The sequence below is a fragment of the Pseudophryne corroboree genome, chromosome 1, assembly GCF_028390025.1.
Source record: "Pseudophryne corroboree isolate aPseCor3 chromosome 1, aPseCor3.hap2, whole genome shotgun sequence".
NCBI lineage: Eukaryota > Metazoa > Chordata > Amphibia > Anura > Myobatrachidae > Pseudophryne > Pseudophryne corroboree.
In genome coordinates this window covers 596,416,348-596,429,693 of record NC_086444.1, presented here as the reverse complement: position 1 = coordinate 596,429,693, position 13,346 = coordinate 596,416,348, and the positions used below count along the sequence as shown (strand labels likewise).

General features: G+C 46.3%; 1 protein-coding gene across 6 annotated transcripts in view; it reads right to left on the bottom strand.

The window, feature by feature from the left end:
- GAK (cyclin G associated kinase) overlaps positions 1-13,346 on the bottom strand; it is a 296,935-nt gene that overhangs the window by 37,810 nt on the left and 245,779 nt on the right. For 2 of the 6 annotated variants that reach the window (XM_063914274.1, XM_063914279.1), the window contains exons 22-27: positions 11,998-12,087; positions 11,191-11,352; positions 9,707-9,844; positions 9,308-9,433; positions 1,603-1,809; positions 1,307-1,467 (exon numbers count right to left, since the gene is read on the bottom strand). In XM_063914274.1, the coding sequence (XP_063770344.1) occupies positions 1,307-1,467; positions 1,603-1,809; positions 9,308-9,433; positions 9,707-9,844; positions 11,191-11,352; positions 11,998-12,087 (884 nt within the window). The remainder of the gene's footprint in view (positions 1-1,306; positions 1,468-1,602; positions 1,810-9,307; positions 9,434-9,706; positions 9,845-11,190; positions 11,353-11,997; positions 12,088-13,346) is intronic. The other 4 variants (XM_063914275.1, XM_063914276.1, XM_063914277.1 and 1 more) reach the window with 4 other exon arrangements.

Genomic DNA, 13,346 nt, shown 5'->3' with positions numbered 1-13,346 from the left:
CGCGTTGTGACCCCCCAACCAATCACCCCCCCCCCCCCCCCCCCAACCAAGCACTGCCATCAGTGTCCCCAATCTCGCCAACCAATTGTCGCTTCAGACCTCTGTCCTTCCTTCCCTCCCTGCCAGCCAGCACACAGCGCACCTCTCTGCAACTTGAATCTGCATTTGGCATCCTCCTGCACGGGCTCAGTCTTGGAATCCAGCTCCCCCTCTCCTAAGGCTCTACACCCCATGTCCTCCGGCACACCTTATCAATCAACCACCATGCAACTTACCTGGCTGCTTCAGCCAGCTTTCTGCATGTAGGAGGCCAGGGAGGTGGGCACTGCCCGGGACAGCTGGAGCTCTCCCAGCAGGAGGTTCCCAGTGCCCCAACTGATAGATACCTTTACCCCATCCCTACAACTCAGTATTGCCTGCCTTTTAACCCCCCCTCTTGTCCCCAGTACTGTTCCAGGTCTATCTACCCCTACCTGCAGTAGCTCCTTACACTTACCCCCAGTACTACCTGCTCCATAATCCCCTCCTTGCCCCTCGTACTGCCTCAGCTGCTATCTACCCCTACCCGCAGTGCTACCCCAATAGCTACCTTCACTTATACCCTGTATATCCCAGCACTGCCTGCCCCTATCACGCTTCTTGTCCCAAGCACTGCCCCAGCTGCTACCTTACGCCCTCTCTACCTCAACTGCTATATGCCCTTATCCCCCTCTACACCAACTGCTACCTGCACCAAACTGTTGACTGCCACCAGCAATCAGTGTACCAACTGCTGCCAGCCTTTACCTCTGCCCACTTCCAGCACTGCCTGCCCTTAACCCCATCCCTGCCCCAAGTGCTCCCTGCCACAACCCCCAAGTTCTACTCCAACTGCTGACTGCCCAAAAAGCATAAATTGCAATGGTACCCGGAAACAGTGGAGTAGAACCTCAATAAAAAAATAAAAAAAGACAATATGGGGAGGGGGGAGGGGGATTCAATTGCAGGCAAAGGGTGCGAATTGACGTTGCTGCGGCATTTAAATGTCAGTAACAGCACCCCATCTCGCACTCTACGCTCAGCCGGCTGAATGGCAGATTTGCACTAATGTGCTCGCTACCCTCTGGGGCAGTGAACTCTTGTGTGCGAGATCGGGCTGCCATACAGCGGGGCTGTTGTCACGCTGATGTGGCCAGGTGAAGAGATTCGTCCACAAAAGAACTCCCCCCCCCCCCCCCCCCCCCCCAATGAATCAACGAAAATAAAATCCTACCACCAATTAAATACTAAACTGTCATTCTACTGCTCCAATGTGTTAAGTGCCTACTTTTAATTTCAGTGGATCCATTTCTTTAGTCATCTCTTGTCTTCTCATTTCAGCAATTGTTTTCGGGCCAGTCTTGTCAGTTTTTGATGAAAATCCCTGGGTAGAGAGTAGATCCCCAAAATCACTTTCTGAAACTTTTGGTTTTGGCCCTGTAATGACACCTTTAAAAAATTAACATTAAAAGTTAAAAATACACACAACAAAAAGATGTAATGATTAATAACATAAAACCTCAAACACTATGATGTTCTGCAGAGTGGCTGTAGGTATGCAAATGGTAAAATAAAATGACTTACCAAAACCTGGAGCTCTGATGCCCCTTTCTTCTCTGCCACCAATAACACTAAAATTGACAGCGTAGTTAGGCTTGGTTTGGATTCCAGGCTTAGGCTGGGACTGCCAAGATGTATTGGCGGTCTGTGGTTTAGGCGCTTGTCTGGAGTTGCTTTTTTGGTAAGGTTTGTCACTGGACCGAGAAGAAAACTGCGATGATGATGATGCTGCTAATATAGAGAAGAAACAACTTTGGATTGAATTTTTTTTTTAAGGAACAGACTTATTTAAAACACATTTTAAATATGTAACTTTATAAAACATTTGTATTCATGTAGAAAATGTACTTGTGTTATTTTTATAGAGCAGTATCCATCAACAGTGATATTTTTATTGTAGAATTATTTATAAGAACAAGTCCCTCACATTTCAAGATGGGTGGTCTTCAGTATGCCGACTGTCGGGATCCCGGCGCACAGTATACCGGCGCCGGGATCCCGACAGCCGGCATACCGACACTTATTCTCCCTCGTGGGGGTCCACGACCCCCCTGGAGGGAGAATAAAATAGTGTGGCGCGCGTAGCGCGCCACCGTGCCCGTAGCGTGGCGAGCTCGAGCCCGCAAGGGGCTCATTTGCGCTCGCCACACTGTCGGTAAGCCGGCGGTCGGGCTCCCGGCGCCGGTATGCTGGTCGCCGGGAGCCCGACCGCCGGCATACTGTAGTGAACCCTTCAAGATATACATTGTATAATGTACTATTTACAATGCAATACATGTTGTATTGTCTTCAATATCCGAAAATAGTATATCCAAAATCCCAATTTTTTTTTAGTGCAACTTAGATACTGCCACTATTGTTTTCTGATGGTTCAATGTACACAAACTTTGTTTTATGCACAAAATTATTACAAATATTGTAGAAAATTACCTTCCGGCTATGTGAATAAGGTCTATATGAAACAAATACTTTCTTTGTTTAGCATTGGGTCGCATCCCCCAAATATCTCATTATGGTATGCAAAGATTCCAAAACATGGAAAAAATAAGATTTTACTCACCGGTAAATCTATTTCTCGTAGTCCGTAGTGGATGCTGGGTACTCCGTAAGGACCATGGGGAATAGACGGGCTCCGCAGGAGACTGGGCACTCTAAGAAAGAATTAGGTCTACTGGTGTGCACTGGCTCCTCCCTCTATGCCCCTCCTCCAGACCTCAGTTAGGGAAACTGTGCCTGGAAGAGCTGACACAATAAGGAAAGGATTTGGAATCCCGGGTAAGACTCATACCAGCCACACCAATCACACCGTACAACTCGTGATACTATACCCAGTTAACAGTATGAATAACAACTGAGCCTCACGAACAGATGGCTCATAACAATAACCCTTTAGTTAGGCAATAACTATATACAAGTATTGCAGACAATCCGCACTTGGGATGGGCGCCCAGCATCCACTACGGACTACGAGAAATAGATTTACCGGTGAGTAAAATCTTATTTTCTCTGACGTTCTAGTGGATGCTGGGTACTCCGTAAGGACCATGGGGATTATACCAAAGCTCCCAAACGGGCGGGAGAGTGCGGATGACTCTGCAGCACCGAATGAGCAAACTCAAGGTCCTCCTCAGCCAGGGTATCAAACTTGTAGAATTTTGCAAACGTGTTTGATCCCGACCAGGTAGCAGCTCGGCAAAGTTGTAAAGCCGAGACCCCTCGGGCAGCCGCCCAAGAAGAGCCCACCTTCCTCGTGGAATGGGCTTTGACTGATTTAGGATGCGGCAGTCCAGCCACAGAATGTGCAAGTTGAATCGTGGAGCAGATCCAGCGAGCAATAGTCTGCTTAGAAGCAGGAGCACCTATCTTGTTGGGTGCATGCAGGATAAACAGCGAGTCAGTCTTTCTGACTCTAGCCATCCTGGAAACATAGATTTTCAGGGCCCGGACTACGTCCAGCAACTTGGAAGCCTCCAAGTCCTGAGTAGCCGCCGGCACCACAATAGGTTGGTTCAAGTGAAACGCTGATACCACCTTAGGGAGGAATTGGGGACGCGTCCTCAATTCTGCTCTGTCCATATGGAAGATGAGATAGGGGCTTTTACAGGACAAAGCCGCCAATTCTGACACCTGCCTAGCCGAAGCCAATGCCAAAAGCATGACCACTTTCCACGTGAGATATTTTAATTCCACGGTCTGAAGTGGTTCAAACCAATGTGATTTTAGTAAATCCAACACCACGTTGAGATCCCAAGGTGCCACTGGGGGCACAAAAGGGGGCTGAATATGCAGCACTCCCTTAACAAACGTCTGAACTTCAGGCAATGAAGCCAGTTCTTTTTGAAAGAAAATAAGACAGGGCCGAAATCTGGACTTTAATGGATCCCAATTTTAGGCCCATAGTCACTCCTGACTGTAGGAAGTGCAGAAATCGACCCAGCTGAAATTCTTCTGTGGGGCCTTCATAGCCTCACACCAAGCAACATATTTTCGCCATATGCGGTGATAATGCTTTGCCGTCACCTCTTTCCTAGCCTTTATCAGCGTAGGAATGACTTCAACCGGAATGCCCTTTTCTATCAGGATCCGGCGTTCAACCGCCATGCCGTCAAACGCAGCCGCGGTAAGTCTTGGAACAGACAGGGCCCCTGCTGTAGCAGGTCCTGTCTGAGAGGCAGAGGCCAAGGGTCCTCTGAGATAATTTCTTGTAGTTCCGGGTACCAAGTCCTTCTTGGCCAATCCGGAACGATGAGTATAGCTCTTACTCCTCTTTTTCTTATTATCCTCAGCTCCTTTGGCATGAGAGGAAGAGGAGGGAACACATAAACCGACTGGTACACCCACGGTGTCACTAGAGCATCCACAGCTATCGCCTGAGGGTCCCTTGACCTGGCGCAATATCTTTTTAGCTTTTTGTTTAGGCGGGACGCCATCATGTCCACCTGTGGCCGTTCCCAACGGTTTACAATCAGTTGGAAGACTTCTGGATGAAGTCTCCACTCTCCCGGGTGGAGGTCGTGCCTGCTGAGGAAGTCTGCTTCCCAGTTGTCCACTCCCGGAATGAACACTGTTGACAGTGCTATCACGTGATTTTCCGCCCATCGGAGAATCCTTGTGGCTTCTGCCATCGCCATCCTGCTTCTTGTGCCGCCCTGTCGGTTTATATGGGCAACCGCCGTGATGTTATCTGACTGAATCAGCACCGGCTGGTTTTGAAGCAGGGGTCTTGCCTGACTTAGGGCATTGTAAATGGCCCTTAGTTCCAGAATATTTATGTGTAGGGAAGCCTCCTGACTCGACCATTGTCCTTGGAAGTTTCTTCCCTGCGTGACTGCCCCCCAACCTCGGAGGCTTGTATCCGTGGTTACCAGGACCCAGTCCTGTATGCCGAATCTGCGGCCCTCTAGAAGATGAGCACTCTGAAGCCACCACAGCAGAGACACCCTGGCCCTCGGGGACAGGGTGATCAGCCGATGCATCTGAAGATGCGATCCGGACCACTTGTCTAACAGATCCCACTGAAAGATCCTTGCATGGAACCTGCCGAATGGAATTGCCTCGTAAGAAGCTACCATCTTTCCCAGGACTCGCGTGCAGTGATGCACCGACACCTGTTTTGGTTTCAGGAGGTCTCTGACCAGAGATGACAACTCCTTGGCCTTCTCCTCCAGGAGAAACACCTTCTTCCGTTCTGTGTCCAGAATCATACCCAGGAACAGCAGACGCGTCGTAGGAACCAGCTGCGACTTTGGAATATTCAGAATCCAGCCGTACTGTTGTAGCACTTCCTGAGATAGTGCTACTCCGACCAACAACTGCTCCCTGGACCTCGCCTTTATAAGGAGATCGTCCAAGTATGGGATAATGAGAACTCCCTTCTTTCGAAGGAGTATCATCATTTCGGCCATTACCTTGGTAAATACCCTCGGTGCCGTGGACAGACCAAACGGCAACGTCTGGAATTGGTAATGACAGTCCTGTACCACAAATCTGAGGTACTCCTGGTGAGGATGGTAAATGGGGACATGCAGGTACGCATCCTTGATGTCCAGTGATACCATGTAATCCCCTTCTTCCAGGCTTGCAATAACCGCCCTGAGCGATTCCATTTTGAACTTGAACCTTCTTATATAAGTGTTCAAGGATTTTAAATTTAGAATGGGTCTCACCGAACCGTCTGGTTTCGGTACCACAAACATTGTGGAATAGTAACCCCGTCCCTCTTGAAGGAGGGGAACTTTTATTATCACCTGCTGGAGGAACAGCTTGTGAATTGCCGCCAGCACCACCTCCCTGTCCGGGGGAGTAGCTGGCAAGGCTGATTTGAGATAACGGCGAGGGGGAGACGTCTCGAATTCCAGCTTGTATCCCTGAGATACCACTTGTAGAACCCAGGGATCCACCTGTGAGCGAACCCACCGGTCGCTGAAGTTCCGGAGACGGGCCCCCACCGCACCTGGCTCCACCAGTGGAGCCCCAGCGTCATGCGGAGGATTTAGTGGAAGCAGGGGAGGATTTCTGTTCTTGGGAACTGGCTGTATGGTGCAGCTTTTTCCCTCTACCCCTGCCTCTGGGCAGAAAGGACGCGCCTTTAACCCGCTTGCCTTTCTGGGGCCGAAAGGACTGTACCTGATAATACGGTGCTTTCTTTGACTGTGAGGGAACCCGGGGTAAAAATGTCGACTTCCCAGCTGTCGCTGTGGAAACGAGGTCCGAGAGACCATCCCCAAACAATTCCTCACCCTTGTAAGGCAAAACCTCCATGTGCCTTTTAGAATCCGCATCACCTGTCCACTGCCGAGTCCATAATACTCTCCTGGCAGAAATGGACATTGCATTTATTCTAGATGCCAGCCGGCAAATATCCCTCTGTGCATCTCTCATGTATAAGACTACGTCTTTAATATGCTCTATGGTTAGCAATATAGTGTCCCTGTCAAGGGAATCAATATTATCAGACAGGGAATCAGACCACGCTGCTGCAGCACTGCACATCCATGCTGAAGCAATAGCAGGTCTCAGTATAGTACCTGAGTGTGTATATACAGACTTCAGGATAGACTCCTGCTTTCTATCCGCAGGCTCCTTTAAGGCGGCCGTATCCTGAGACGGTAGTGCCACCTTTTTTGACAAGCGTGTGAGCGCTTTATCCACCCTCGGGGATGTCTCCCAACGTACCCTGTCCTCTGGCGGGAAAGGGTACGCCATTAGTAACTTTTTAGAAATCACTAATTTTTTTATCAGGGGATGCCCACGCTTCTTCACACACTTCATTTAACTCATCTGAAGGGGGAAAAACCACTGGTTGCTTTTTCTCCCCAAACATAATACCCTTTTTAGTGGTACCTGGGTTAATGTCAGAAATGTGCAACACATTTTTCATTGCCGTAATCATGCAACGGATAGCCTTAGTGCAATGTACATTAGTCTCGTCGTCGTCGACACTGGAGTCAGACTCCGTGTCGACATCTGTGTCTGCCATCTGAGGTAGCGGGCGTTTTTGAGCCCCTGATGGCCTTTGAGAAGCCTGGGCAGGCACTGGCTGAGCCGGCTGTCCCACAGCTGTTATGTCATCAAACCTTTTATGTAAGGAGTTGACACTGTCGGTTAATACCTTCCACATATCCATCCACTATGGTGTCGACCCCGCAGGGGGTGACATCACATTTATCGGCACCTGCTCCGCCTCCACATAAGCCTCCTCATCAAACATGTCGACACAGCCGTACCGACACACCGCACACACACAGGGAATGCTCTGACTGAGGACAGGACCCCACCAAGTCCTTTGGGGAGACAGAGAGAGAGTATGCCAGCACACACCACAGCGCTATATAACACAGGGATTTACACTACACAAAGTGATTTTCCCTATAGCAGCTATAATACACAGTATTGCGCCTAAATTTAGTGCCCCCCCCCCTCTCTTTTTTACCCTATTGAGCCTGGAAACTGCAGGGGAGAGCCTGGGGAGCGTCCTTCCAGCGGAGCTGTGAGGAGGAAATGGCGCCAGTGTGCTGAGGGAGATAGCCCCGCCCCTTTTTCGGCTGGCTTCTCCCGCTCTTTATATTAATATTATGGCAGGTGATTTTTACACATATATAGTTTATTAGACTATATTATGTGTTTTTTGCCATTTTTAAGGTAATCTAATTGCAGCCCAGGGCGCCCCCCCCAGCGCCCTGCACCCATCAGTGACCGGAGTATGTGGTGCGCATGGGGAGCAATGGCGCACAGCTGCAGTGCTGTGCGCTACCTTAATGAAGACCGGAGTCTTCAGCCGCCGATTTTCTTCTCGGAATCTTCCGTCTTCTGGCTCTGCAAGGGGGACGGCGGCGCGGCTCCGGGACCGGACGACCGAGGCTGGGCCTGTGTTCGATCCCTCTGGAGCTAATGGTGTCCAGTAGCCTAGAAGCCCAAGCTAGCTGCAAGCAGGTAGGTTCGCTTCTCTCCCCTAAGTCCCTCGTAGCAGTGAGTCTGTTGCCAGCAGATCTCACTGAAAATAAAAAACATAATAAATACTTTCTTTACTAGGAGCTCAGGAGAGCCCCTAGTGTGCAACCAGCTCGAGCCGGGCACAGATTCTAACTGAGGTCTGGAGGAGGGGCATAGAGGGAGGAGCCAGTGCACACCAGTAGACCTAATTCTTTCTTAGAGTGCCCAGTCTCCTGCGGAGCCCGTCTATTCCCCATGGTCCTTACGGAGTACCCAGCATCCACTAGGACGTCAGAGAAATCCGAAAAGCTAAATTCCCTGGGTGGTCATTACTGATCTTGGCATTGGCCGAACTCGGAACCGAACGCCGGTCCAGCCATATGAAGGCGCAACCACGGCTAACTGTATGCATTCCTGTCCTCCTCCGCCCAGTTCCAACACACTGGCTACTGGCCCCTCCCGTGGAGTGCGGTGGACCCACAGTGCTGGAGTACAATTTACTCTGGGAACCTGGACACAGACCAGTAGCAGCCAGGGTGGGTCCCACTGGAGGCTCCCACGAAGTAGGCAGACTCCATAGCACAAACAGACACGCAGGCTGTGGCAGCAGCAAGAGAAAAAACACCTGGCTCCATTGGGCACTTAAAAAACTAAACAGGAGCGGTATAGAGGGAGGAGGGGCACAGTCAAAATGAATGAAGATTTAAAATGCCCAGGTTCCACTCACCACCATCTATACCTCAGAATAGTCCCAGTGTCCTCCAGTGAAAGTAGGGGAAAATTAATATATTCACATGCATGCCTCTTATGTGTATGGATGGTCATAATCATCAATTCACACTTGTACCTACCCTATACTAGGTGTAAAAGATACACCGGGACACTGGCATATGCACACGCTTAAACCATCTCTGCATTGCCTACAGTTTCATTGACACACTCTCAATAAACATTTGCCTGTGTGAGAAATCCCCCTTTAGAACGCAGTTAGGCCTCTGTAGTCACAAGTATAGATATATTCTGAATGTGTACGACTGCAAAACCTGCACTTGCATACACTCTATTTTCAGTCTTGTATGGTGCAGGTACTCTGCCAGCAGTTATACGCCATACTCTATGGGAAAATATCAGGCCTATCACATTATGACTGTTAGGTGTATACAACTTGTTTGTTCGATTAAAAGTCATGCTCACATTACATTCTATATGAGAGCTGCTTATCGTGACATTACACACCTTTCCTGCTCAGAGCAGATGGTTACCATTAGCTGCATGAATACAAAACACTATACATTACCTTTATTTTGAAATGAAGAACTGAGATTGTCAAGATCAGCAAATGGGTCAAAACTGGAGGATTTTGCTTGACTAAATGATGAACTTGATGATGTACTCATTTGGCTAGCGGAAGTAAAGGCTGGACCTACAATATTAAGGAACATAAGTTGAATATCACAACACTATGCAGTTATACCAGTAAACGGGTACTCCCATTACTCAGAGATATAGTTGATGCTTAAAATTGCCAAATAAAAATAACAATTTCATTAAGATACTGTATATCTACTAGAGGCATGTCTACTTTGGATAACATGGAAAAATATGTAATTCGAATAAAACAGACCTCAATATGCTATAAGAAGTGACCAATAAACGCTGTAGCTTTTCCCTTATACATACAGGGAATAAAATGTACCTTCAGAAGTGGGTTTACTGGGTTTTGGAAGAAACAGATTGCTGCCTTTAGAATGCTCTTCCCATGAATTCCATCCTCCCAGCAGATCTGGGTTGCTGGCAGAAGAAACTATTTTTGACTGTGGTGTTGGGTAATGATCTGAAAAACAGAATATCATTTATTAGTATTTAACACATTAAGTAACCAATGGAATGCTACAGAACAGTTTTCCATGCTGTGGAGGCATACACGTTGTGGGCTAAGTCACAGTTTCCTGATGAATTTGCAGGTTGCAATCCTATCAACATTGGTTTAGCCAACAAATCATGGCGCTACTGCGTACAGGTGCAATATGACTCAGAGATGAACGCACATTAAACTAAACTGCTCTTGCCCATAAAACTAAATGCGGACATTAGTCTGTTGTGCAGGTGCGAGGCTTCCCCTCATCACCATCAGCACACACTTGCACCATCCCTGTAGCTGGTACATGAAAGCTTTCCTGAAATCAGATGCATCTCTGTGTATGCGCAATTCAGCCTGCATGACTATGACACAGTCAACGTGAGAACGTCCCATGGCTACTCAGTTATGCCCATTTAGTCACAAGTCAAGATGCGACTGGGTTGTGTACTGCTAAATATCGCAAGATTCATCTGCAAAGCAGACTTAGAATTCTGCATCAGACCTCAAGGGGGAATTCAATTGGGTGGGAGATTTAGCAAAGTAAAAAAAACTTGCATCCCTGGTGCCCAATTTTGGAATACTGCAGGTATGCGTGTTCTCAATACCTGCAGTATCTAAATTTTACAAAAATGGTTGCTGGGTTTTCAGAGCTCAAAAAACCCTGCAACGTGAATTAGAAGAAAAATAAAATGAGAGAAAAAAAAAAAAAAAGACACTCAACTGTTCAGTGGTACTTTCAAGGGGGAGGTTAGGATTAGGCACCAAGCGGGGAGGGTTAGGCACCACCAGGGAGGGTTAGGGTAGGGGACAGGGGAGGCTTAGGGTACTTTCTTGGGGGTTGTCTGAATTCTGAAAGTAGGGATGCCCTGTCTGTATTCTGACCGCTGGCATATCGTCCATCAGGATATCACACTGAATCCGCTCTGGGGGTGCGTGAAAAAAGTCGCAATGATTTCTCATATTCAGTCCTGTAATTGAATAGCAAAACCATGCAGCTGCTGGAAAATCTCCGCTCCACAGAGTTTTTCAAATTTCCCGCCGTCAAATGAATCTGCCCTAAGTGTTGAATTATTGATCCCATATACCAAAGCATACCCTAATATTGGGTTGTATAAAGAAAGCATTGCTGTGACACGTCTGCCAACTGTCACTATTAATATCATGAACTTTTTCAACAGTAAGCAGCTTCAAAAGATAAGAATGTATTTTACTTGATGACAGAGTATATGATATTGCTTAAATATATGGTGCATTTATAACATGCTGTGCTGAATTTCACAATACTTTACTGAAAAAGAGAGAGGAGGAAAGAACTTTACCAAGGTTTAGGAAGTCCACACTGGAAGCAGGAGGTGGAGCACTTTGTGCACTTGGATACACATTGGGAGTGGATGCAGAGTGTGGGCTGATCAGACCTTCAAACAGATCAGGACCGCCTGACTTATTTTCTGATACAGTGGTTGGAAATAGATCAAAGGGATCTGTTGACAAAAACAACAATATAAGTAGGAAGTGTTAAAAACCTTAATGTGAGACCTTCAACTGTATCCAGTGCAGATCACAGCAGTGACATAAACAACTATGCCTGATGCCTGAAAGAAGCACAGGAGGAAGCCAGGAAGAAAGAGCAATGTTAGTAAAAGCTGCAAAACGACATGTTCAAGCAAACAAATTCAATCCATTTGGTGCTGGAGCTGAAACGTGTTGCATTCTACAGTACAAGTGTAATCCAGAAAATAAAGACCGTTTGGCTGCATAAACCTTTGCAGCAGAGATGTGTGTCATTTTAAGAACTAGATTTTTTTTTAAATGTTTAATATTAGCGTTTTCCTAGATTTAACACTTACCATGCTTAATGCAAAACCGATATACATAAGATACAAACCCATGATTTACCTATTTCAGTATAAAAATCAGATGAAATATTCTTGCACTGCGTTTAGCACACAAAGCTGCTTACACACAGAGCAAACTTCTTGATACGATAAAAAAATAAATAAAGCGGAAAGCCTTAGGATACAATTAAGTAGTTACTTCTTTGTCCTTATGTAAAAGTGAAGGTCTTCAGAATTCCATATGCAAATTACATGATATACAATACAACAGCATCAAACCCTTAAGCTTACAAAATACGTATGACTCCAGGCCAATAAACAAGTCATCTTTTTCCACTGTGAACTTTGCTCTGTTTTTCAAATTCATAACATTAGGATAGTCTGAGGAAAGTAAAGAAAAGTAATTTACATGTATAATATTTGTTTTCTAGGGTCTAAAACACATTTAGTGTCTATGCAATTGTAATTGAGCACTTATAAACTAATTACTTATCATTTCTGTGATTTAAGTGAGCCAGAACTGAAGCCTGAAAAAAGATAAAAACTGCAAAATGGCAAGACAACTAAAACATACCACGGACATAATATTAACAACTCACATGAACGTTACAGCATTGCAAAAGGTACCATATAATGTCATTCACCCCAAATCTCTTTATCTACCTTTGAACAAACACTGGCAGCCCCAACAATTACGCCAAAGTGACCTTAGTTTATACAGGTACCTAAACAGGCATATAAAGCAGTACATTTTGGATAAATAAAAGTATTGAGCTCAGAAAATAGAACACAACAATATAAACAACTATTTTCCAGAGAAGCAGCCTGTTTACTAATGCTATGAAGTAGATATTTTCGTCACCTCTACTTTTGTGGGCCCCATAGCAAAGTTTAAGACTCTTACCATGTACCGCTCAATGGTAAAAAGACCAGAGGGAAAACCACGCCGCTCAACTTTAATTATAGTGTAGTCAGGTTATGAACAGCTTCAAAGCGTCAGTTCAATTTACAATTTCAAGTTTGGATGTAAAAGTATAATGCTGAGTCTTACTCATTATTTACGGTCTTCATTTTCCAGTAAATTTCATCAAGCTCATGCAACCTATTGCTGTAATCAATCTAGTTCTACACTCTCCATGTACCCCATCTGTGTCACCCCTGTCTGTCTACCCCTCCCCTTTAGAATGTAAGCTCTCACGAGCAGGGCCCTCTTCCCTCATGTGCTTATCCTTTCTTACTTTAATAATCTTCAACTGCATCAACTCCAGCAGTCTTCTGCCACCTGATACTTATTCCAGTGTCATCTGCTGATGTAACTATGTTTATTTACCCTGTACTTGTCCTATACTGTCATCAACTGTAAGTTGCTGTTTTCCTGTTTGATTATTCATGTACTCTGTAATTGGGCGCTGCGGAACCCTTGTGGCGCCATATAAATAAAGGATAATAATAATAGTATCCCCATACACAAGAAAGGACTTGGAATCACATTACGATCACCAGAACGAAGAAAAAACCTTGTAATGCCGCGAGTAAAAAACCTAACTGCATAGTAAATTTACTTGGCGCAGTCGCACTGCGGACATTGCGCATGCGCATTAGAGACTAATCGCTCCGTTGCGAGAAAAAAATAACGAGCG